This window comes from Urocampus carinirostris, chromosome 16 (genome assembly GCF_059441175.1).
Source record: "Urocampus carinirostris isolate Australia breed hairy pipefish chromosome 16, RoL_Ucar_1.0, whole genome shotgun sequence".
NCBI lineage: Eukaryota > Metazoa > Chordata > Actinopteri > Syngnathiformes > Syngnathidae > Urocampus > Urocampus carinirostris.
Window position 1 is genome coordinate 18,110,258 of NC_142364.1, and position 26,097 is coordinate 18,136,354.

The 26,097-nt window shown below is 40.0% G+C and overlaps 2 protein-coding genes and 2 pseudogenes across 3 annotated transcripts in view; 1 reads left to right on the forward strand and 3 right to left on the reverse strand.

Moving 5' to 3' along the window:
* The window catches only part of LOC148350500 (tyrosine-protein kinase JAK2-like), a 40,962-nt gene extending 37,112 nt beyond the window's left edge, over positions 1-3,850 (forward strand). For both annotated transcript variants that reach the window (XM_088355369.1, XM_088355370.1), the window contains exons 22-24: positions 27-144; positions 227-340; positions 3,155-3,850. In XM_088355369.1, the coding sequence (XP_088211495.1) occupies positions 27-144; positions 227-340; positions 3,155-3,262 (340 nt within the window). In that variant the 3' untranslated portion in view covers positions 3,263-3,850. The remainder of the gene's footprint in view (positions 1-26; positions 145-226; positions 341-3,154) is intronic.
* A 4,652-nt stretch (positions 3,851-8,502) lies between these two features.
* On the reverse strand, positions 8,503-26,037 carry plgrkt (plasminogen receptor, C-terminal lysine transmembrane protein). Its single transcript, XM_088356260.1, has 5 exons — positions 25,931-26,037; positions 24,757-24,858; positions 17,921-18,051; positions 17,293-17,402; positions 8,503-8,940 (listed from the first exon to the last, which is right to left on the reverse strand). Exons 2-5 carry the CDS (start codon positions 24,835-24,837, stop codon positions 8,660-8,662), a joined length of 603 nt encoding a protein of 200 aa, XP_088212386.1. The 5' UTR covers positions 24,838-24,858; positions 25,931-26,037; the 3' UTR covers positions 8,503-8,659.
* Positions 20,456-20,631, reverse strand: LOC148350502 (U2 spliceosomal RNA; annotated as a pseudogene).
* LOC148350503 (U2 spliceosomal RNA) lies at positions 20,907-21,082 on the reverse strand (annotated as a pseudogene).
* Positions 26,038-26,097: the final 60 nt, after the last annotated feature.

Here is a 26,097-nt window from a genome sequence, read left to right on the forward strand (position 1 = left end):
TGTTTGAATGTTTTTTTATTTTGAAGGTATTCTCCAGAGTCCCTCACGGAAAGCAAATTTTCAGTGGCCTCAGATGTTTGGAGTTTTGGGGTTGTCCTTTATGAACTTTTCACCTACTGTGACAAAAGTTATAGCCCGCCTGCGGTACATTCTCTCACAAATTTTGAATCACATCCGAAAATCAGAAGTCTCTAATTCTTATTAATCACAACTTATTTTGTCTTAGGTATTTCTGGAGCAGATGGGGAATGACAAACAAGGACAGATGATCGTTTATCACTTGATCGACCTGCTGAAACAAGGATATCGCTTACCCGTGCCTGAAAATTGCCCCGAAGAGGTCAGCATGATCAGGAACCACGTTTTCATGCAGGCAATAGTCTGACTGGGATCACAAGTTAGATTTTTGGAGAAATCATAATACATGGGGTTTGGGAGTATTCCGATTTCAAGGGCGAAGTGGGAGTGGTCATTGAGCAAATAGAGGTCCTTCCCACATTTAAATCTAAAAAGGTAGGGTGCGTCGTTTGAGGTGTCCTTAAAAAATTTGAAAGTTATATATTTTCTTTATTTAGTATTTGTTAACAATGCCCAACTGTGTTGAAAGAGCCCCTTGTTTCCCCTGCTGCACTTATCTGTTTTGTCTTACTTTTAAGAAAGCTGTTCGGTTCAGCACGTTACGTAGAAGGCATGGGGTGAGCTGTAGAGAATGACGTCATTTTCATCCCAGTTTTTTTTTTACGTTTATTTGTCAGTGTATGACAGATGATTCACCATTTGCCTAAAAGGTAAGGTATTTTGAAACGCACTAGAAAATAACAACACATACAACACCAAGCTGTTAGCTATCAAAATAACATTGGCAGTTATGAATAGTTTAGCAGTTTTCAGTAAAAAAACTTTAAAAAAATAATATGGTAGATAGTATATTCCTGTAAGCACGACTTAAAAAACACGTAAAGCAACACTGTAGTTACATGTGCAGCAAGCGAAAATGTCGATAAAAAATAGTGATTTCATAACGAGGATACAAAATACCTTATCGGTAGGATATCCATTAAATGCTTAAGTCTGCCTGACCTGGTAACTAGCAGACCTGCAAGTTGCCCAAGTATTTCCACAATTATCCTGAATGAGAAATTCGTCACCACATCAATGCACGTTTGGTTGGGAAATCCGGTCTCCCTGTTGCATTTATTAAGTTACAAATCCATTGCAAGGAGTCTTTTTTGTGCTCCGGCAGCCCCGTCCAATGTCTTAGTTTTGTTTTAATTATGATCACGAACGATGTAAACCTGCTCTCTCTAACAATGGCCTTCCGCATTTCAATAACATTTCGAAGGAGAGGTATAGACCAATCTCCTTGGATATGTTTAGTTTTTCTCCCAAAAAACCTGTTGCGAGTCCATCTAAAAGGGCAAAAGAAAGTCATGAATCAGAACTGATACGGCCCCCAAAAAAATTGTGTTCGCGTTAATTTTAAAGTTACAGTAACTTTAATTTTAAGTGTACAATATGTGCTTGTATATCAAAAGTCGTAAGCCGCCACTACTCCCAATCCTACTCGCACACTTTTTTTATGAAAAACTTGTTTTGTTTCGTTAACTCATTCAGTGCCAAAACGTAAAATCATGTTTTCTTTGTTTTATTTTTAAAAAACTACTATAAAGGATTTGGCACGCTAATCAGTAAGTTTCCAGTCTCTGGGAATGTTTTCTGTATGATAGATGATCATCAGATAGCGGGAGTAGCATTGATCAGATCTTGGTCGATACATCGAGATAGCCCCCACTTCTTAGTGTTGCTTCCTGTACACAGCGATTGAAGTGGCAAGTTTAGGCTTAGTGAAGCAGTGTGGTTAGAGTAGCGAATATATGTATAAGTCCAGACATTTAACGCTTCAAGCTTTTTTCTTTGTAAAAAGAGTACCAAGTCCCTTCGTCATTGTCGGGGCAGAGAAGGATGATGTTTCATGCACATTTGCAGGAACGTGAACACCATGGTGACCAAAATTGTGTGATCACGTCACTGGAAACATCAGGCGCTGAAAAGTTCTTGCCTAGTTCATACATCATTCATGCATAAGTTCAGTGTTCTTGCAAGAAAAGTGCCCTTGTGTTTGTGGAAAGCATTCTTTAGATGTTGGAGGTAATACAAATGCAAAGAAAAAAGCAACGAAACGAAAGTTATGCTTGAAATGCATCCTTTCACAAAAAGCCTTGCAAACAAGTATTTGGAAGAAACTTGGCAATATTCAACTGTTGTTTACTAAACAATGGTAAAAGCTAGAAACATCCATTTCCATTTTCTGCACTGCTTATCCGCACAAAGGTCCTGGGGGGACTCTTCAGGCAGTGGGACGGGGACACCCTGAACTGGTTGTTACCCAGTCGCAGGGCACATGGAGATATACAACCATCAAAAACCTCTTTCATTCTTACAGACAATTTGGAGTCACCAATTGACCTGACATGCATGTTTTTAGAATGTTGGAGGAAACCCACGCAGGCACAGGGAGTACATGCAAAGTCTGCACGGGGAGGCCGGCAGCTGGAATTGAACCCTGGTCCCACCATGGGCTGTGCCGCACAATTACAAACATACTTTTGTTCTTTTAAAAGATGCGAGATGAAGTTTCCTTTTGATAATTCCTATGGGTATATAAATATAGAACTACATTTTCTGTAGACCTTTAAAAATGAGTCATAATGGCAAAGATTAGCTCGCACGGGTTCCAATTTGGGAAACACGTCTAGCATTGAATAAATTAATCTTGTTTTATTTATCTTCTTTTTTTTTAAATGTTCAATTACTATTTGAATATGTTTGTGGTGATCGGGAAAATGTGTTAGCTCTTTAAGGTTGGTTGTGATCCTTTTGGGAGGTGGGAAAGGGGCCAAACCAATTAGTTTTAAATTATTTCATATCGAGAAAATTCGCTTGTTACACGAGCAATCCGAGCTACGAGCACGATCCTGGAACGTATTCAGCTCGTATGAAGAGGTACCACTGTATTTGGTGAACCTTTAGTCTGCAGCCTAAGCTCTAATTAGAAAAAACCTATTGAACTTTACAGTACAAATGAAGCATTGGTGTCTATATCTATCAAATGAGTTACTAGTCCAGGCTTCTAAGACAGCTTTGCATTCCTCAGATTGACCGAATGATGACCGAGTGCTGGAGCAGCGATCCGGGAGAGAGGCCCACATTCCGAATGCTGATCCAAAGCGTCGAGACGGCACGAGACAACATGGAAGTATAAGGTGCCCTCGTCATTCCCCTTCGAATGAACAATTGTCAGAGAAATCACAAACACTACAGGACTCCGAACAACATTTCCCAATACTTTTGACTATTGCTTTTATACAAGTGGTTGTTAATATATTTTCAAAGCAGTACTTTTTATACGATATTTCTGTATGTATTAGGGCTTCACGATAAACCGTAATCTAAGAGTAGTCACAGTTGGAATTTTAACTTCGCCGATCAATAAAGACGAGGCAAAGTTTGCAAGCAGCACGCTATGTCACACGTCCACATGAGAGCCTCGTGTGAGTAGACAGAAACCCCAACAAAGCTCTCCAGGAGAGGGCGCTGTTTCCATAAGGTTAAAGCATATCAATATGATTAAGCACTCACAAAAAACACTTTTCTTTTTAAACCGAAAATCTCATGCAAATTGCAAGACCAGAATCCTGCAGCCCTAATATGTATGTTTGTTCAATACTGTTTGTGACTTTTAGATAACTAATTTCTCTACCTTCACCGCTACGCTTGGTTATAAATGACTCTCAAGAACAAAAACTATGTTTTAAAACTCCACCTGATTAAAGCAGAACCTCTTTGGCAAGGTGCCGTACGTTTCTAACCATTGGTTTTGAATTGGAAGTGTTATTTTTTTTATCCTACTATTTTTTATAACTTTTTTCCTGTGAAACAAGATGAAACTGTACTCAAAATGATCAAAATTATATTTTAAAATATCTTAAAGTGTACAAAATAATTCTTAAAATGATAATTATGATGTGCCATATCACAAAATGTGACCCTTTCTAACAATTATTTTTTAGTTTACCTGAAGAAAAAATAAAGCAAAATCAGAGATGGAATACCTACAACGAAATAAGCAAATTTTACAAGTGTAGATAACTTCGCTCAGATTATTCTTTAAATTACACATAATAGTCTTAAAACAAAGTATTTCCATCAGTGTAACTTTTATTCCATTACTGTGCAAGTCATATTGTCAAAAATCAACACTGGGATAAAATAATCGTCCATTTTTTGCACGCAACATAAAAACGAATACAGTAATCCCTCGCTACTTTTGCTTTGGTTATCACTATTCGACGCTTGGTGAATTTAATTGATATCAACGTATCGTGTATTGTGTTCTGCGCATACAGCAGACAGATAATGCTTTCACAAGGGCAGGTCGTGTGGGCGTGACTGTGTGCGCGACCGTGATAGGCTGGTGTATGCCGTCAGTCACGAAGATCGAGCTAACGAAAAACATTTTTTTTATTTTAACAAAAAAAATAAATTAGCGGCTGAAAATTGTTATACAGCATTTACAATTTAAAAGGATTAAAAAAAATACGTATAAAATACAGAGGAAACTTGACAGTTATGATTTACCCACAAAGACAAAATAAAGAAGCCATAGACTAAAATACTAGTCTTGAGTTAAGATTATATTTTTTCTTTTAATTTGAAATAGCAAAATATTGTTTACAAAGTTTTAGGTGTTTTAAACGTAATAAATGTCACATAGAAATATGCTTTCAGAAATATTGTTCCTGAGGGCCAAAACATAAAAAAAACTTTCTCTTGTCTTTAAAATATTTTATATATACTGCATATATAATATATATAAATATATATATATATATATATATATATATATATATATATATATATGTATCCTATTCAGGGTTTGGCGCTGCTCATTGGTAAGTATCAATACTTTCAATATGAGAATCACCATAAGAGAGCAGGGAGTGGCTTTCATCAATCAATTTGTATAAACATCAAGGATGCCTGACTTCCTACTTTTACTTCCTGTGTCTGGAGAATGAGTGTGTGTAGAAGGCACCATATGGCAAGCACTTTGGTGACAGTCGCAAGTTATGGACAAATAGTCATAGGCAGTGAAGTCTTCAACAGAGCTAATTCCTTTCAAAAAAGATGCTCGGAGAGGGATAACGTTTAGTGCACGTACGCAAAAAATGCGTCCGACTAAGGGAACGCAATCGCCATGGTGACTGAAAAATTCATGAATAAATTCACTGTTCTTGTAATAAAATGATTTTTTTACAGGCAAAGTGCCTTTGTGTTTATGGAAAGCATTGTTTAGATATTAGAGGTATCACAAATGCACAAAAAAGCACCGATTTTCACGAAAAGCTCTTTTTACATAAAGCCCTGCGCACACCTGGCGCCCGACCGCGTATGATGCCAATGACGATTGACATTTTGCTTCTGGCATCAGGTGTACGTAGGCACCTTTTGGGTGAAAACAGCGCCGCACCGGTGGCTCCGTGTATCAAACAGGTTTGAATTTTTTGGCACTTGGTCGCCAAATTCTTCAAGTGTGCAGGGGAGCGAGCAAAACCGCAACTTGACGCAAGCTGTGTCAATACGCAACACGTCTTTGATTAGGATTTACTTTTATCTTCGAGGAGACGAATGGTCCGTTGTAGAGATGGGAATTCCGACTCTTTTTGGAGAACCAGCTTAATGGCTTGGCTCACAAAAAAGAGCTGACTCTTTTGGTTCCCCAACGCTCTTCAGGTTTTCTGTTGTTTAATATACAGTATATTACCATTTATTAGTTATCATTATGGATGCCTTAAAAAGGGGGAAAATAAAGCAAAAATATCACTTACCGTATTTCTGCAACCATAAAGCGCACATAAAAGTTTCAGATTTTCTTCTAATTGTGCAGCGCGCCCTATAGAGCAGTGGAGTGCGTCTTGTGTCTCATGTAAGCAGCAGCCAGAGACTATCTTGGTGGTTTTAGGACACCCGCCCATAAGACTGGAAAGCCACAGGTTTCACGTGGCAGACTAGATACCCTCCATTTTAGTCTACATTAAAAACTCAATTTTGTTTTAAACAAACCAATTCTTCGCTTTTTAAATTTCCCCAAAACTTTTTACTTGTTTGAATTTGGGAAGCCAAACCTCTTGAAAGAATTCAAAATTTATGAGGACGTTAATTGTGTTCACAACATAAAAACACAGTGATCAAATAGTGGATTTTGAACAACAATTAACTGCAAAATACAATAAGAAGATGATCAAATTTACTAAATGTCCTTGAACGCATCACTGACTCGCGCACATCGTGTGTAAACCAAATCTCTCTCAGTCTCTCTTGTGTCAGTGATTGGAATTATGACACAATTCGTCGTTCAGGGAATTATCTCTGTAAATATGATTAAATAAAATTGTAATCCATCTTAACTAAATATACTTGAAATTTGATTAAATGTTTTTTCTCTGTAACTGTAATGGAATACAATTACATTTATTCGTATCCTGAGTACATAAACCCGTATTCCGTTACTCCCCAACCCTGCCTATGCCTATATAGCTACAGAACAAAATTCCTGTAGGCCTTTAAAAATTGGTAAAAGTTGGTGAATATGGCAAAAATTGGTTGGCACCATGTTGGGTCTAAAACATACCACTTACTTGTGGAAGAGCTTTTAAAAGTCGGCTAACGATAGAAAATACACCAGGCATGAGACTTGTTCAGTTTTCTTAACAATTGCAATTGGAGAAAGAAAGAAGGTCAGAGGAGCAAGCAATTTTACCTGCTTTCAGCTCGCTAGCCCAACTCTTTCTGACCCTCCCACTTTCTACCTTCGTGTCTTATTGAAGTCACAAGGGTGGAAGAGGACTGAGACAAAGACAATTTACCATCCCTCCCCTGGAACAGTACATTTAAAAACAAAGACAGGAAAACTAGGTAACGTAAAAAAGGGCCACCACTGATCAGAAATACACATTTTTGAGCAAATACGTTTAAGCCTACTTTAAAATCAGCTGTAAGAGAAATTATGGTTTAAGTGATCCTTTTATACGATATTCTATACTCAGGTTAAAAACAATGTCCGGATGTCACAATCAAACATGTTTATTTAAAGAAAAGCAAGCTCATTGAAACAAGGCAAAATTGTGTTCTTACATTGAAATGAAACACTTCCGCAGATTTAAGTGTGAGCCTCCTTTTTAATGGATTCCCGTGGATTCTGATTGGAGGATGGAAAAACCCACGTGTACGTAAAAGGATTCCGATTTCTTTGGTTACATGGTGTAATATACATGGCTGGCCACTAAAGGGCACTCTAACCTAAAAATTAACACGGAAAGAATTTAGTACACTCTTCCACTGGAGCGCAAGCTAACATAACAATATACTTGAAGGCTGTACCTTTTTCTAACAAATTCCTTTGAATGATTCATGTGATACACTACAGCAGTTCATTGTTAGAGAATAGATAGGAGTCTTGAGAAAATACCCAGTGGCCTTCAAGTAGTAGATGGGTTAGCAAACGAGTTCTGTGCACCGGTTTGATAACAGATATAAGTCTACGAGTGAGTGTCTGAATTATAGCTTTTAATTAGACTATTCTTTTTTGCTTGGGAACCTTTTTGTCCTGACCTTGAAGCTGCTTGCTTCTGAGAACAACTTGAACACTTAACTGGTTTTGAGTACAATATAGAAATATATAAAGATATATAAACCTAAGAAGTATATATTGGGTTTAAAGGCACTTAGACCATAACTTCCCATACACTCTTATACCCAATGTATACTTTTATACTCTTATATCATTATACAGTGCTCAATAAGTATGTGGTTTTACGATTTCACAAACACCTTCATGGTCAGGAGTATGAGTTCTCAGGCACCAAAAGATGTGCCTCTGATTAAAAAAGCTACAACTTGAAGGCCACTTTGAGGCCTGCTAGCTGGCTAATCAAGATGACCTTGACAATCCACCATTCCAAGCTGCTAGAAAGCTTGCATTTCTTCTCACAGAGACGCATTGTGTTTACAAAGTTTCACTATCCCTATTGGTCATTTATTATACTCACACGCCATCTAGCGACCAACATTATACACTGCATTTAAATATGTGATGGCTGTCTAAACCAATCAGATTCATTTCCTGTGTTTATATAAATCAGATGTGTCATTTCCCTCGTGTATTTTACAATAAATAAGCCTCCTGAAAAAGGAGGAGGGTGGTCTTCCTAGAGCCGATCCTGGAAAAACACACCTCCGATGGAAGGGGCTATCAAAAACCTAAATCTCTGACTTAGAGTGTGTTATTTTTTTCTTTCTACTACAATCTCAAATTTTAACCTTGACACCGGCTCCCCTAATTTGAGAAAAAGCTCTGGAGTTGAATGAGTTAAGGTGTAAAGTGGTCTTGTTGGCATGTATGATTACATCATGAGAGAAGTTGGCAATCAGAGGACAATGTAATCCACAATCAGTATTTAATAGATAGCGGGGTAACGCACCATGGCAAAACCACAGTTGAGTTACAAAACTTTATTAACAACGCGTTACAGTACGCCATACCTAAAAATGCATTCCAGGGCCGTGTTCCTTTTCTTACACGTTAGTCGCAGAACCGCTGTCAACACAAGCGTCCGATATCATTCCTGGTGCAGCCTCGGCTGCAGCAAAACCCAGCAACTCCTCCGGAAATATGGCGCTGATGCCTCCCGCTGTTCCCAGGCCACGCTTCCTCTCTAACGGGGAAAAATTCGGAGGGCCTTCGCTTGTTTCTCTTCGTCGCTGACGAATGAAGGCTCAACTTCAGAGAAAAGGAGGAGGACGTATGCCGGGGGAGAAGGTTGCCTTTGAAGGAGGTAGGCTCCTCAATGTTTCTTTCCACGTCATTGTTGTGGAAGGTTTCTGTAGAAAAGATTCGTTTAAACATTCAAAGTCAGTTTGTTAAAAAAAATAGTTATTCTAATCTAGGGTGGGGGGATGCCAGCCTCAGTTTGGCTCATGGGCTGGATCCTGACCTTCTGTTTTAAGGCAGGCCGGATCAGTAAAGAATGTCAACTCCAAATGTCTAGCTTTGATTTTGTATGTTTGATCATTCAGCCTACATTAGTACGGTGTTCCTACAGATCCTTGAAAAGTCTTAAAAAGCATTGAATTCCTTATTCAAAAAATAAGGTCTGAATAGGCATTAAAATGTCTTCAATACAATTTTCGAAAGTCTTAAAAATGTGAAAGATTCAGTAATAATTCGCTCTATTCATCGCATGACCACAATGACAACGGGGGCTGACGGGAAGTGGAGTAAACGTGAGACGTGTTTGTGGACGCGGCGGACAATAGTGGATATATATTTTTCACACCCTTACCTTTGGAAATATACACTTTTTTTCTTGGGACTTTCAACGGGACCCGGACTCCGCAGGTCTGCATCAAACTTTAAGTACCGGTATCATTTTCCGTTCATTTTGCCGGCTGTGTACTTTAATGAAGGACATTCAGTTTCAATCGCGGGACTTAAAGTCAGGTTTGGGTTAATTTGTGTTTGTGTTACATTTTTTAATGTGGGCGCATGCGGCTTATATACAGGTGCGGCTTGTGTACGTACAAAATAGGTTTTCCTCTTAAAATGTGGTGGGTGCGGCTTATAATCAGGTGCGCTCTATAGTCCGGAATTTACGGTATATATTTTGATTGGGTTACCAGTGACGGATATAGATGTCAAGCGTCCATTCAAGCCAGGTTACCAATGACGGCTGTAGATGTTAAAGATCCATTTTAGCTAGGCTGCCATTGAAGGCTATAGATGTCAAAGATCCATTTTAGCTAGACTCCCATCGGCAAAAAGGGATGTCAGATATCTGTTTCGCTAGGCTGCCATTGAAGGCCATAGATGTCAAAGATCCAGTTTAGCCAAGCTGCCTTTGATGACCCTAGATGTCAAAGATCCATTTTAACTAGGCTGCCATTGACGGCCGTAGATTTCAAAGTTCCATTTTAGACAGGCTGCTTTTGATGGCCCTCACAATGTCAAAGATCCATTTTAGCTAGGCTGCCATTGACGGCCGTAGATTTCAAAGTTCCATTTTAGACAGGCTGCTTTTGATGGCCCTCAATGTCAAAGATCCATTTTAGCTAGGCTGCCATTGACGGCCATAGATTTCAAAGTTCCATTTTAGACAGGCTGCTTTTGATGGCCCTCAATGTCAAAGATCCATTTTAACTAGGCTGCCATTGATGGCTATAGATGTCAAAGTTCTATTTAGCCAAGCTGCTATTGCCAGCCATTGAATTCAAAGATCCATTTTAGCTAGGCTGCCATTGACGGCTATAGACGTGAAAGGCCCATTTTAGCTAGGCTGCCGTTGACAACAATAGATGTCAAAGATCCTTTCAAGCCAGGTTACCAATGACGACTGTAGATGTAAAAGATTCATTTTAGCTAGAGATGTCAAGGATCCATTTTTAGCTAGCCTGCCATTGATGGCTAGAGATGTCAAGGATCCATTTTAGCTAGGCTGCCGTTGAAGATTATAGATGTCAAAATCCTTCTCACTAAGGCTGGCATTGAATTAGTTTACAGAAACCCTTTCATCTTAATTTCAATGATAATGATAAAAGCACACTTTATATTTCAACACGAATAGGAGATGGCAAGCAAGTACAAACACAGTACCCCAACTCTCAAAGAGATCAAAACCAAGACAGAGTCCACCCACCATTGTCGTCCTGGCTGATCCGTTTCCACTGTGAGCCTCCGCAGGTAAAAATGACGGCTCGTACGAACTCCCTCCCGCACAGCTTGACTCTGGATTCCCTGGACAAGAACGTTTTGCCGACGGTGTGAGCCTGCACCCCGACCCCTGCCAACAGCGCCACCAGGAGAACGCACACCGCAGCTCTCAAAAACATGGTATTTTTGAATTTCCCTCCCTTTGACGCTTCCCAAGAGATTCTTCTCTCTCGAGCGAACGACATCTTTTATACTTCTCGATTTAACGCGTGCGCTCGTTGTTTTTTGCCCTCCCCTCTCGGCCGCACACGTCATTACCACGGACTACAAAAGCGCAGCGGGGTTTTCTTGCATTGGGTGAGGTTAGGAGATTGAGTACTTGTCAGTACTTGTGTTCAAGTGGTTAACTGCTAAATGTGCCGCTTACTGTACATTGACGCAAGGTTTGGTCTCGGCATTGGTGGGGGCCTCTGTTCGGTGCAGTGTTTAGACCACAGGTGCCAAACCAGGCCCGCTAAGGGATTGAATCCGGCCCGCGAGACAACACTCAGAGAAGCGCAAGAGAAAAACAAGCTGCAGGTTGAAATGTCAACTTAATGTTGCCAATGTTATATATTTCTAACTCACTTTCTTTTTTCCTTTTCTCTTTTCTCTGTCTCTCTTCATACCCTTTACACTTTCTTTTCTCTTTTCTTTCCTTGTCTTTCTATTCCTCTTTGGAATTCTTTCTTCCTCTCCCTTTCTTTTCCCCCTCGCTCACGACTTTTTAACTTTTGTTTCTCACACTCTCTCCCTCTCTCTCTTTTTCTTTCTTTGTCCTGCCCTCTCTCCTTTTCCCTCCCTCTTTCTCTTATTTCTTTATCTCTTTTTATTTTTCTTTAATCTACTAGTCCGGCCCCTGACAGAATGTTTGTTCTATCGTATGGCCCCCAGAGTTAAAATGAGTTTGACACCCCTTATTTAGACAGATGGATAGATAGATACTTTATTCATCCCCGTAGGGAAATTTACCCTTCTAGCAGTCTCCTTTGTTGTTTTTTTAACAGATTAAAGGATGCCCTCGTGGTGCTTTGTTGTAGTTTAGCCAAAGCGGAGAGGATGGCGTCACACGCTAGTCCAAAAGTGACGTCCATGCAGCAGATGAAAATCTTTGTGCCCAGGGATACACCACCTCGTGTTAGCGAGTCCACCTCCTCTCCGCTTCCCGCAGGCTTTCGTGTCTCTGTCTAACAGCGCTGAAGCCAGATAGCTCCTGGTAGTTCCACGTTAGTGTCCAGGATGCTCGACGTGAGCCCTGTTTCCGTAAAACACAGCAAACTGCACTCCCTGTGCGCTTTGATGTTTTTTACCAGCACAGCCAGTTCGTCAGTCTTGTTTGGTAGAGAGTTCACATTTACCATGATTACGGACGGTACCGAAGACTTATAACACCGCTAGCCGCTTAGCTAGCTCCGGCTCTCCATCTACAATAGTGCCCCCTCATCATGCCGGCACGAGAATTCTTCAGGGCAAGGAGTTGATTCCTCGAATAAACGCATTTTTGTGCATTAAAATCCATGTCCATAGGATAGACAGTAATCCATAGTGTGGTTGTCAAACGGGACGAAAAACACCGAAGATAGAAGCAGACAATAAAAACAATAAATCACCAAAAGTGCAAATTAACACGGAGCTGCTTTGATCTTTATGTAGTTCCTGTTACTCCATTTAAAATGTACTTAAGTGACTAAGATTTCCGTGTTTCCTATACTTTATAAAGTCTCTGGTGAGCTGCCAGGGTCTAGTAAACTTCTTGAAAATATACATTTTTTAAATATTCAGTGCTGTGAAGACGTATTTGCCCCCTTCCTGATTTCTGTGTTTTTTGTATATTTATCACTCACAAAGGTTTCAGATCATCAAACCGATTTTATTATCACACAGAGAAATCCCAAGGAATACAGAAAGCCGTATTGAAATGCAGATTCCGGTTATCAAGGCACATAAAAAACATCGAAGTCTATCTGGCCCTATGAGAAAAAGTAATTACCCCCTGAACTTAATAGTGAGTTGGGCCACCTTTTGGCAGCAACAACAGTGCTGTGGAGGAATTTTGGCCCACTCTTCTTTGCAAAATGGTTTAAAATCTGCCATATTGAAGGTTTTCTTTTGACATGAATGGCACATTTAATGTCACACCACATTATTTCAATTAGATTTAAATCCGAAGTTTGACTTGGCCACCCCAGAACCTTCATTTTTTTAATGGCGGCATTAGCTCAGGAGGTAGAGCGTTCGTCTCGGGATCAAGAGGTCGCAGATTTGATTCCCAGCTTCTCCGTGTTATATGTCGAAGTGTCCTTGGGCAAGACACTGAATCCCTAATGCCCCCAATAAGCAGGTTGGCGACTTGCATGGCTGACTGCCTATTGGTGTGTGAGTGTGTGTGAATAGGTAAGTGTGAAGCACATTATAAAGCGCTTTAGGAGGTCGTCAAAGACTTGAAAAGTGCTATATAAATGCAGACCATTTACCATTTAATTTTTGGAGCCATTTAAAGGTGGACTTGCTGCTGTGTTTCGGATCGTTGTCCTGCTGCATGATCCAAGAGCGCTTGAGTTTGAGGGCACGAACTGATGGACTGATGTTCTCCTTCAGGATCTTCTGGTAAACACTAGAATTCATTATTCAGTCTTCCAAAGCAAGTTATCCTGGTCCTGAGGCAGCCAAGCATCCCCAGACCATCACACTGCCACTACCATGCTTTACAGTTGGCTTCATATTCTTCTTGTCAAATGCTGAGCCATTCTTACGGCAGATGTAACGGGCTGCACACCTTCGAAAAGTTCCATTTTTGACTCATCGGTCCACATAATGTTTCCCCAAATGTGTTGAGGATAATCAAGATGCTTTTTGGCAAATGAAATGATCTGCATTTATATAGCGCTTTTCAAGTCAATGACTTCCCAAAGCGCTTTACAATGTGCTCCACATTTCCCAATAGCGGCCTTGTATTGCAGCCATGTAAGACGCTAACCTACTTATTAGGGGTATTAGGGGTTCAGTGTCTTACCCAAGGACACTTCGACATGTAACACGGACAAGCCGGGATTCGAACTTGATCCCAAGACGAGCGCTCTACCTCCTGTGAGATGACTCTTTGTGGGGTGTTTTTTTTGGTGACAGCAGTGGTTTACGCCAGGCAACTCTCCCTTGGACGCCATTTTTGGCCAATGTCTTTCCTATAGTGGTTTGTAACATTGACCTTCACTGGGCCAGCAAGGCCTGGAGTTCCTTCAATATTTTTTCGAGGTTCTCTTGTGAGATGAGCAGTCTTAGTTGATCCACTACTCCTTGCCAGTTTGTGAATAATGAGACTGACAGTGGTTCGCTGGAGCTTTACAGCCTTGGAAATGGCTTGGTGACGTTTCCCAGACTGATGGATTCCAATCATTTTTGGGATTGAGCAGGTCAATCTTGTTAAGATTTTGTAGCCTACTTCACTTTGTCTTACCCAAGTGATTTTTTGATTCACTAGAGGTGGTGGCAATCAATTCTGGGTGTGGCCTGTAGAATTGAACTCAACTTTCCCAAAACTGCCGGCTGCCGTTGATGGAATTTAAATTTATCAGTTACGGAAACAAACTTGAAAGTTTAGCACCAGGTTTTTTTTTTGGTTGCACATAACAATTTCTTTCGAGAATACCTTGCCTATCGATGATTACAAAATGTAAGATTCCATACATAACATGACCAGAGAGCAAGAAAATGCATGCGTGTTTTTCCTACCTTCTCTCTGACAAGCGCAAATTGACGTTTATACCGTTAAATTGTCTTTTTGGAGTACAATTAGTCTCTCTCCAAGAGGGAGGCTAGGCTATTCTTTGCGCGTCGGGCCTTTTCGATGCTCTCGAAGGTGGGAACCCCACGAGGCAATTCCAGGCGGTCATTTTCCCACTCCATGATAGACTCGGCCTCCCCTGGGGAGCAATGGCAGGACAAGAGAAAGTTGTCCTATTTAGCTCTTTTAAAGTCTTCAATTCATACAAGTAGAATTTAGGAACAACGTTATAGACACACAATTAATCAGAGTGGATTCTCTTGATTCTGGATAAGTGGGCGGATCCATATTTCTGTGTACATTTGACTCTTTAAAACAGTAGTCTCAAAAACTGTTTACTTAGGGTCTGATGGTTCTAGGGTCTGGGTGAAGTTGGACAAAGGACTGGTGTGGAGCTGGAATTTGGGGGATTTTCCACCGACTTAAGTCTTGTTTACGTCAGAGCCCCCACCTATGGTATATAAATGTTTGTCAGCCAATTTTGACAATGCATTTGTGAAATCACACAGCCTTGTTCTGTACTCACAGGCCCAGAATATTCTTCTTTTTATTTTTCTTTAATTAAAAAAATAAAACAGGACTGCTCCTCCATTGTTTGTTTTAACTCATCTCGTGTTTTTACCTGCCTTATCTCGCAACACAGAAGAAAGTTTGTCCTCCTACAAAGGGCGATTTAAATAAACAAACTACCATAAATTCCGGACTATGAACCGCTACTTTTTTCCCCAAATGTTCATCCCTGCGGCTTATTCGGTGAAGCAGCCAATTTATGGAATTTTTCTAAATGCTACCAGGGCGCTGGAGTATAAAAGGTAAGAGTAAGACCAGTTGAATATGTGCGCCAAGAAAGACTGCAACCTCTAAGTTTAAGCATACATTGTCTGTAAAGTTTAGATACGTTCCGATAATGAGGAAGACGCACTTGATGGCGATAGTTATGAGGAGGAAGTTGAGGACGATTTACTGAGAGGGATTTTGGGGTTTTTAAAGGTTATTGTTCTATCTTCAATATTCATTATCCATTATCCGTTATCGGTCAGTTCATTATACGCTACAAAGCCTAGGAGCCGGGACACTTACTCTCAGCCAAAAGGCTAAGCTAAGGTCCTAGCCCTAAAGCCTTGCTGCGATCATTGCGAATGTACCGTTCCCGGAGGTACTGCAATACCGGGCCAGTGCGTGGAGTGGACAGAGCAAGCTCTTATTCCATCTCTCACAATTACGGGACGCTTTTTTTTTGACAGGCATGCTTGATACATTACGAGCGTGATCCTAACTAGCGTGTTGGTACCTTTCAAAGGCACAGTTTGGAATGAAAGTTATACAATTATTATTAAAGCTATGAAAACGATCTTGGTGTGCCGTCTTTCTTCGTAAATATGTGTAACCATGTATAATATTAATTTGCAGATTTATATTTTTGTAATGTATTTATTTTAGAGATTTATACTGTTGTGTGTTGTACGGACGAATCAATAAGAAGGGGCGGAGCAAACGCGGGCTGATGGGAAATAGGGTAAAGCGGACAATAGTGGATATATATTTTTCCCACCCTTAACTTTGGAAATATACATTTTGTTTCCTTGGATTAACTTTCAACGGGACCCGGACTTTACAAGTCTGCATCATACGTTATTTACGGAGCTTGGATTGTTAGGCCGGTGTACTATATAGGTAGTTACAATCGTGGAACTTAAATAATAATAATAATAATAATGTCCTTGTATTGTCATTCTGTGTAACAATGTACACAGAACGAAATGTCGATTACACCTGACCCGTTGTAGCGAGCCGATGCAGCCGCAGCCAACAGAGGGCGCCGCCAACCACTTTTTTAAGTCTTAGGAATGACCCGCCGAGGCGCGAACCACCGACCTACCAGTCTCAAAGCGGGCGCCTTACCATCTAGGCTAAGCCTGGGTCTGTAAGAAAAAAACATACCGCACATGTTGTGGAAAGGGTGCCTGACCTCCAGCTCTAATGATCCCAGCAAGGCTTTGGGGCTAGGCCCTTAGCTCGGCCTTTTGGCTGAGAGTAAGTGTCCTGGCGCTTTGGTTTTGTAGCGTATTATGAACTGACCGATAACAAATAATTGCTAATGAATAACGAAGATAGATCAATAACCCTTAAAAATCCCTTCCCTGATCTGAGTTAAGCTTGTGATTGTACCACGAGTTTTAATGCGGGCGCATGCAGCTTATACATGGGTGTGGCTTGTGCAAGTACAAAAGTGGCAAATCGCCTAAAAAGTGGTGGGTGCGGCTTATAATCAGGTGTGCTTTATAGTCCGGAATTTAAGGTATAAGCTCATTTAAAAAAAAAAAATTCGAATGTATTTAAAACCACTGATGATGTCACTGATTTCTCATGTCAGTTAGAAGTAAAATCTCCAAGAAAGTCCGAATGACCCATTAAGTCATGTCAAGTCAGGTTTGTTTTTACAGTGCATAGCCATGTACAGACTACGGACTTCTTTAAAATACACAGTAACAAATGGAAAAGAAAAGAGAAGAAAAGAAAAAATCTTACATTTTTCTATAAACACAAACACTGAAAAACACAGGAAATACAATTTAAATATTTATAACTGGTGAGTTCTTTCTAAAACCTGTCTAGAGGCAACTCAGCAGCCTGCCTGACATTGGTGAACCCTGCCAATCATACTAATAATAGAATAACAGAAATTTATGACAAGAGGCTGGTTTACCTCGAATTCGATGAATGAGCGTCCCATAGGCGCTGTCCATCTGATACGCCAAAATGAAGCTGAGTGGTAATACAGGGGCCAGTAGCGCTGGTTTATTTCTTTTCAAAGCCCTAAAAAAAGAAATGTGATGATTGTTTTGTCTTTTAATTCAAATGGAACCAGAAAATGATATATGCACACTGCGGCGGAGTGGTTAGCGCGTCTGGGGCACAGTTCTGAGGTCATGGGTTCAAATCTAGCGACCAGCCTTCCTGTGCAGAGTTTGCATGTTCTCCCCGTTTCGTCAGAGCACGCTGGTTTTCTCCCACATTCCAAAAACATGTGTTGTAAGTGGTGACTCCAAATTGTCCCTAATTATGAGTGAGCATATGAATGCTTGTCTGTCTCTGTGTTCCCAGCGACTGGCTGGCAACCTGTTCAGGGTGTCCACTGCCTGAAGATAGCTGAGAGGGGCTCCAATATCCCTGCAAACCCTAGTGAGGATAACCGGTGCAGATTTGTGTATTTCTGCTTCCTGACAGAAAACCTAGCCAGTCATAAAAATGACATTATAGGATTGTAGTGACGTTAAAAGGCCACTGGACAACTGATGCGGAGTTGTGAAACGGAGAGGAGGCGTGAAACTCACCCGACGGCGAGGCCGGTGGAGGCCACGGCGAAGAACGTGCCGAAGTACTTGAGGAACTCTCTGGACCAGGCCATCTGCATGGCCATTTGCCGCTCCCTCATCTGGTTCTGCATCGCCATCTGACGTTCCAGCTGTACAAATATGCACGCGTGTCAATTCCCTTTGTGGCGGAACGATAATCAATTAAATCAATTCTTGTCTCACCCAGACACAATACAGTAATCCCTAGTTTTTGGCTTTAGTTTGAGTTCCAAAAGGACCGGGATACTTATTGATTTAATACACCAAAAAACAAACTCAATTTACAGGCTCAAGGATTAGCAACAAATATTAGTACCATACTTTATAAAGGTTCCTTTTTCCCCCTATAACTTCTGTACTATCAAATTATGTTTGTCTGTTTGTTCGTATGACTTACAAACTCCGAAACGGCAGAGCCGATTCATCTTGAATATGTACGCAAATGTCTTTAAATAGCAAATATATAATAACATTAAATAAATAGAAATTAAACTCGATCATCTTCTTTTATCATGGGGGTTTGCTTTCTCTAATGTCCCCTGGTGGCCAAATTGGGTGCTGCAGCTCCAGACCACCGACCACTCCAAGCAGCCGAATACAATCTTCTACAGGCCCGGATCGAATAAGAGTTAAAATCCAGCCTCAGTTCCAGGTCAATGAGCTCCTGAAGACGGTATGCATTTTTGGCCGAGCATGTATCCAAAGGGGAAAATAAAGATAGGAAAACTGGAAGACATAGAAAAAGTGCTGGAGAGCAATTAGCAACTAGATTTAAAAGAAAGGGAAAGAAAGACAGAAAGAAAGAGACAGGGAAGACAGAGTAAGAGAGAAGGAATATAGAGAAAAGAGGACCTAAAATGACAGGGGAAGAGAAAAAAATAACAGAAAGAGAGAGGGAGAAAGATATAAAGAGAGAGAGACAATGAGGGAGAGAGAGAGAGAAAGAGGGGGCATAATAGAGATATGAATGACAGAAGAGAAATAGAAAAGAGTGAGCATGAGAAAGAGAGGGCAAAGAGTGAGAAAGAAAAAGTAAGAAATAATAAGTGAAAATGATTGAGGGAAAGCAAAAAAGTAGTGCAAAAGAAAATATAGAAAGAAAAAAATGAAAGTAAGAAAAAAGATATAGACAAAAAGAGAGAGTGAGATAGAAAGATAGTGAGAAGAAAAGAACAGAAAGAGCGTGAGAAAAAAAGATAGTGAGAAGAAAAGAACAGAAAAAGAGAGACAAAAAAGAAAAGAGCAAAAGAAAGTGAGAGAGCAAGAGAGAGGAAAAGAGAAAAGCAAGAGAAAGAAACCCATTTCCAGTTGCTTTTTGAGGTGCACCTGGCTTTGGTCAAAATGAGTGGAGACATCTAAAACAGCAGCTTGTTTTCCTCTTGTGCTCCGCTCAGCGCTTTCTCGCAAGTCGGATAAAAACCCTTGGAGGGCTGGATCCGGCCTGCGAACCGTGTGTTTAAAACCTGTGTTGTAAAGGTTACGAGGGTATGCCCTCTGGAAGACAATTGTGTCCATTTTACACAGATCTCGCAAAAATATTTATTAAAATTTATTTTTTTAAAAAAATTATTTGTCACTACTGAATATTGGTCATCTGAATTGAAGATTACTCTCTCTTTTCTTGACCCGTTCCTGTGCTCACTTGTGCAACTGCCCCCTCCCCAAACACACTCTGCTTAGCAAACAAATTAGCACAGGGACAGAGACCAAACCACACATATTAACCATTTAAACAATGAACTGAAAGAGAGTAGGAGGACAAATAAGGGTCTAAGCGAGCAATCCATGGGGTTAGTGCAATTTTTTTGGGTACATAGATAGATCTTTTTCAAGTTATTTGAATACACTTCCCATTTATATTAGGTGAAAAATATTATATTTCAAGTTTATGAGACTCTGGTGGCCCACCAGAGACTTTCAATGGTATGGGAAACACTGCTCGTATTAAAGTAAGTACCGTAAATTCCGGACTATAAGCCGCTCCCTTTTTCCCAAATTTTCAACCCTGCGGCCTATTCAGAGATGCGGCCAGTTTATGTAATTTTTTTAACGGCTGCCAGCGGCGCTCGTGTATAAAGGGTAAGATTTAGACCGGTGGAATATATGCGCCGAGGAAGATCACAACTACTGAGCGTAAACCTACCTTCATCGTGCAAATTGCGCAAGAAACGGCTCATGACACAGCTTCCAGCTTAAAAGCAAACAGGCTTACTGCTGGGATGTATTGACGTAAGGAGGCGTGGGACGACGTCATCATGATTAAGTTTCTTTTCCGATACTGAGAAAGATTAATTAATATTAATTAGATGTCATTATCAGGGAGGAAGCGAGGAAGAAGCGGATGGTATGCCGTGATGGGGTTTTGGGGTTTTTAAGGGTTATTGTTCTATCTTCGTTATTCATTATCCATTAACGGTCAGTTCATGATACGCTACAAAGCCTAGGAGCCGGGACACTTACTCTCAGCCAAAAGGCCAAGCTAAGGTCCTAGCCCTAAAGCCTTGCTGCGATCATTGCGAATGCACCGTTCCCGGAGGTACTGCAATACCGGGCCGATGCGTGGAGTGGACAGAGCAAGCTCTTATTCCATCTCCGGATTGCAAAAATCAAAGATCATGGCAAAGGCCAAGCTATGTTGAGTCCTAACCACAGGGTGACTCTTACTCTCGGCCAAAAGGCCAAGTTAAGGTCCTGGCTTCACAGCCTTGTTCGCCATGACGACGACATCACAGGCCAAGTTAAGGTCCTAGCACCGACAGCAACGACACAGTCTAGTGACTAGACCACTATGCCGGGGGGGGGGGTTTTGGGGTTTTTAAGGGTTATTGATCTATCTTCGTTATTCATTATCCATTATCCGTTATCGGTCAGTTCATAATACGCTACAAAGCCTAGGAGCCGGGACACTTACTCTCAGCCAAAAGGCCAAACTAAGGTCCTAGCCCTAAAGCCTTGCTGCGATCATTGCGAATGCACCGTTCCCGGAGGTACTGCAATACCGGGCCGATGCGTGGAGTGGACAGAACAAGCTCTTATTCCATCTCCGGATTGCAAAAATCAAAGATCATGGCAAAGGCCAAGCTATGTTGAGTCCTAACCACAGGGTGACTCTTACTCTCGGCCAAAAGGCCAAGTTAAGGTCCTGGCTTCACAGCCTTGTTCGCCATGACGACGACATCACAGGCCAAGTTAAGGTCCTAGCACCGACGTGATTCTGACGAATAAGGCATTTATTTCCTTAACAGACTAATTTGATGATATGCGAGCGTGTTCTTAGTAGCGTAAGGCTACCTCCCAAAGGCACGGCTTAGGATGAAAGTTATATTATTATTATTAAAGCTTTGAAAACTCTCTCGATGTACAGTCTTTCTTTGTAAATATGTGTAATATGTATTTGCAACTGTATATTTTTGTAATGTATTTATTTGAGACATTTATTCTGCACGAGCAAATTAAAAAAAGAGGGGCGGAGCAAACGCGGGCTGATGGGAAAGTGGGGACCGGTAAAGGTGAGTTTTTGTGGACACGGCGGACAATAATGGATATATATTTTTCCCACCCTTACCTTTGGAAATATACACTTTTTTTCCTTGGATTACTATCAACGGGCACCTAGAATCTGCAGGTCTGCAACAAATTTTAACTACCCATATCATTTTGGCGGCTGTGATTTTTAGACTGCGTGCTTCATTGAAGGACATTTAGTTTCAATCGCAGTACTTGAAGTTTGTTTTGGATTAATTTTGTGTTTTTTTTATATACAGGTGCGCATAATCAGGTGCGCTCTATAGTCCGGAATTTACGGTAAGTAAGTAGGTAAGTAGATAGATAGATACATAGACATATACATATAGAGAGAGAGAGAGAGAGAGAGAGAGAGTTAGAGATATAAATACAGAGATAGATAGAGATTGATATAGAGACATGGATAGAGAGAGAGATAGACAGAGATAGAGAGATAGAGTTACATAGATATATACACAAATAGAGATAGATATAAATGGAGAGAGAGATAGACAGAGATAGAGAGATAGATAGATACTTTATTCATACCCATAGGGAAATTCACACTTCCAGCAGTATCCTTGTGTTGAGAATAAAACAATAATGAAGGAAAAGTATGGCAAATATTAGCGCAGACAAATATGGTAACTGCGATCCCATGTGGATTTGAACGGCCTCCGATCAAAAACGCCTCGACTTTGATGACGTCAAGGGCCAAGTAAACCGCAATGCAACGGTTCTTGAGAACACAATCAAGTCACAGACCCTAAGTACGTCCTTTCGATGAATCGTTCAATGACTCACAATGAATTCACGTTTTTCTTTTACCAATAGTACATCGTACGTCAGTTGATATCGAAAGCTTTTATCCGTTTGAAGTCGAAATGTCCCGTTCATTCAAAAGCCGACGTCTCGTTTTAACATTGAAATGATTTGCTTTATCAAACAGCTACTTTTCCAAATCTCATGTGATTTGCAAGATCAGCAATAGTTGTACGAACTACTTTTCTTTTTTCACCTGTAGCAAAGCTGCTTGCACTGACTTTCTTCGGAGGCATAATTAGGGGCTAAAAACCTTCGTACACCTATATTAAAAGCGAAAGCAAAACGAAGTAAAACGAAGCACGTCCGCACGCGATAACAGTTAGTCACGAAAAGAGCGATAAACACCCGTACGCCGCTCAGCATCGCATCCTAGCGTACGCACTCACGCATTACCGGCGTTTGAACTCCAATTTTTTGACCGAACAGCGAAGCAAGAATTTCTCAAAATTTTTGGTCAGACTCCTATTTGTTCGAACAGAGAGCTGTTCGAAAACCGAGGTTCCACTGTGTATATATAAATATATATACACACAGTATATTATATATACAGACATTGCAATTTCACAATAAGAACACTCTTTTAACAATTGTTAAATTCCTGTACTTTACACTGAACAGCCTTTTTTAATCTCTTTTAATGATAATTGATTACAAGTTTAATAATACTCGATTTTTATTGAAAAAGCAAATGAATATACCAAATGCTTTATTACTTATCAACATTTGTTTTATGAATTCAACTAAAAAGCATTGAAACAGCTTATTTTCAGACTTTGTTTTTCATAATACATTAATGCAAAAATAAAATATACATGAAAAATACAATAAAAGTGAAGTGTTTAGAAATATATATACTGGTATAGGAGTTTGTTTAGGAGTCTTTGAGGATAAACAGCATTCTATTAACCACACAGTTACAAATCTTTGAATCAATTCTTTGCAGTTCTGCTTATCGCAAGTGATTCATATTTATTGTTTTAGTTATTTGTTTTTCTAACTTTTGTCAAAATGTATTTGAACATTTACAAAGAAATAGTTTTGGATTTAATAACCTATCATAGCAGATTCACTGTAACAAAATGAGTCCTTGTTAACACTGAAATAAAATAAATGATTCCCAAAACAAATTTACAATGTACCGTAAGCAATATAATGTCAATGCTATTATTAGAGTAGTAATTCAAGTGTAACAATAAATATTTACAATGAACCTTTTGATGAAACTCGCTGTGCTAGATTGTTACATCACCAAAAACAAGTTTTCCATGTAATACTGGCACAAAAATACTCACAGGATTCTTAGGCATACTACACAATGTAATCTATCAAAGAAATGTATTTATAGCAATTCTGTGCATTTCAGGATTGTCTGCATAGTTAAACCATAACAATGCATTTTTGGGTTTTTCATTGTTTCTATTGTAAACAACATTATATGAAAATCATTGCATTTCAGTTTTTTGTTTTACTTTTCCTCCCCACCTCCCTCAGATGAGATACCGCCCCAGAGAGAAAACAATTACACTGTTTTAATTGTTGCCTCGATTGCAATACTGCTGACTACTGCAATTTCAGTACTTTATATACAGCGCGAAAGAGGTAAAGAAGAAAAAAACTACATTATTTTCTACTTCTTCTATTATGACATAACTAAAATTCACACTGGCTGTTTCAGCCAGTGACGTGCAATAAGGTTTGTGACTGGTGAGGCACATTCAAATTTACAAATAAATGAATCTTCTTCATCATTTGATTGGAAGCGCAATAATGCATCACTGAACGGTGGCATAGAAAAAAAAAACATTTTATTGTCTTACCTTAACTTATAAATTAATGCACTGATCTTTCCTTTTAATAATAGCATCAATGGATAATTAATCCTTGATTATGGAAAAATGCCTGGAGGCAAGATAATTGTTTGCCTCAATCTGCATTTGCAGATGATCGGCACAAGAACAAAAATACTGGATTGCTTGATTTGCTGTTACCTTGCTAATTCTTAGACAAATTCGATTCTTAGGGGCTTAATTTGTTTCAAGTTGTGAAAAATGGGGCAGGCAACTTTATGGCTGGGCAGGCTTATTGTAGTCTGGCAACGTTGCCACCAAAGTTAATTGGTGAATTATTAAAAAAGACATAGATAAATGTTACCAAACCTTTTCAACTCAAACAAATATAAATCTTATGTGTTAACATTTTTAAGACATTTGAAATTTGGATTCGAGATATTTCAATGCCAATTCAAGCCTTATTTTTAGAATAACAAATTCAATGCCTTAATGGACTTTTCAAGGATCTGCGGAAACCCTTTGAGCAGGTAGGCAATAATGGGTAAAACTTCTGCAAATAAGACATTTGCGGCTCAAGGTGTGACTCAGTCAGCGATCGGCGCCCAACCTCCCAGTTTCAGGGCAGTGTCTCCACCACAAGGTTAGGCACACTAAAATGACCTTATGAAGTCATTTCATACCGCCACAGTTACTCACCTGTAACCTTGAGTTGTGCAGCATGAATTCTTGCTGCTTTTTTAAGTTTGCATCCATTGACTTGGAGAGGAGAAAGCCCATCGTGTCGATACTACCGCTGAGCTGCAACAAACCCAAACACTAAAATCAGGCAAAAATGCTCGGTTAACGTGTTCAGACCAGGGATCTCCAACGTGGTACCCAAGGGGCAGCTGATTTCTAGCTGAGTGGTTAGCGCGTCCGTGGAACAGATCTGAGGTCACAGGATCAAATCCAGCTACCAGCCTTTCTGTGCTTAGTTTGCATGATCTCCCTGCACTTGCGTGGGTTTCCTCCGGGCATTCCGGTTTTCTCCCACATTCCAAAAACATGCATGTCAGGTTAATTGAGGTTATGGTATCAAATCCAGCTACCAGATTTCCTGTGCAGAGTTTGCATGTTCTCTCCCCGCTTCCGTGGGTTTCCTCCCACATTCCAAAAATATGCATGTCAAGGTTAATTGGTCCTAGGTGTGAATGAGCAAGAGAGTTCTCTGTTTATGTGTGCCATGCGACCATCTGGCAACCAGTTCAGGACGTCCCCTGAATGAGCTACAGCATCCACCTCTACTGAGGATAAGCGGTGCAGATAATGGTTGGATGGATGGATGACCAAGTCTATTTAATCCTACTTCTGACAATCTTCATTTTCCTCACGTTGAGGTTTTTAAGTTTTTCCTTGCCCTAATGTAGGTTTTAGATCAGGTGATGGTGTCGTAATAGTCTGTGGTTTGCAATGGTCTGTGCAGCCCTTTGAGACTCTTTGTGATTAAGTGCTATACAAATAAACATGACTTGACTTATCATGCCAATAAAATATTACTACCATGATAAGGTTTTATCTTAGAAATGCATATCACACTGGCTGCCCTTGTCGCTTAGTAACAAAATGTAGCTCGCGGCTTGAAAAAGGTTGGAGACCCTTGGTTTAGAAATGTAGTATTTTTTTAACCAACACTAACTTCATCTTTCTCACAACAATTCAGAATTGGACCTTTTTCACATTTTTTCAATAACATGTTAAAACTTCCAAGTGAGCCCAGAACAACCGTGCAGCAGCAATAGTTTTTAAACGTTGTTCGAAAAAATAAAACAACGCATTACGTTCAATACAAGCTTCGTCTTTGACCTTGGAATATAATATTTCAGATACGTACCGGGTTTTAGATACTTTTTTAAGTTAATTTGTTTTTAAGAAATAAATGTGGATCCTAATACGTCCTTGAGAGAAAAAAATATCAATGTGCGCTTCCGGGTTTTAAAGATTACAAGTTAGATGTAGTGTTTGCGTATCCGGTTGTCGTTTCAAAATAAAATATTTAAG

What these genes read in the sequence shown, in the direction of transcription:
- plgrkt (XM_088356260.1), bottom strand. Translation starts at nt 24,837, where the DNA reads ATGGGCTTTCTCCTCTCCAAGTCAATGGATGCAAACTTAAAAAAGCAG. An exon ending in TGCACAACTCAAGGTTACAG is followed by an intron (nt 18,052 to 24,756) that starts GTGAGTAACTGT and finishes ATATTTGTACAG; the next exon opens with CTGGAACGTCAGATGGCGAT. An exon ending in GCTCATTCATCGAATTCGAG is followed by an intron (nt 8,941 to 17,292) that starts GTAAACCAGCCT and finishes TCTTTTCTACAG; the next exon opens with AAACCTTCCACAACAATGAC.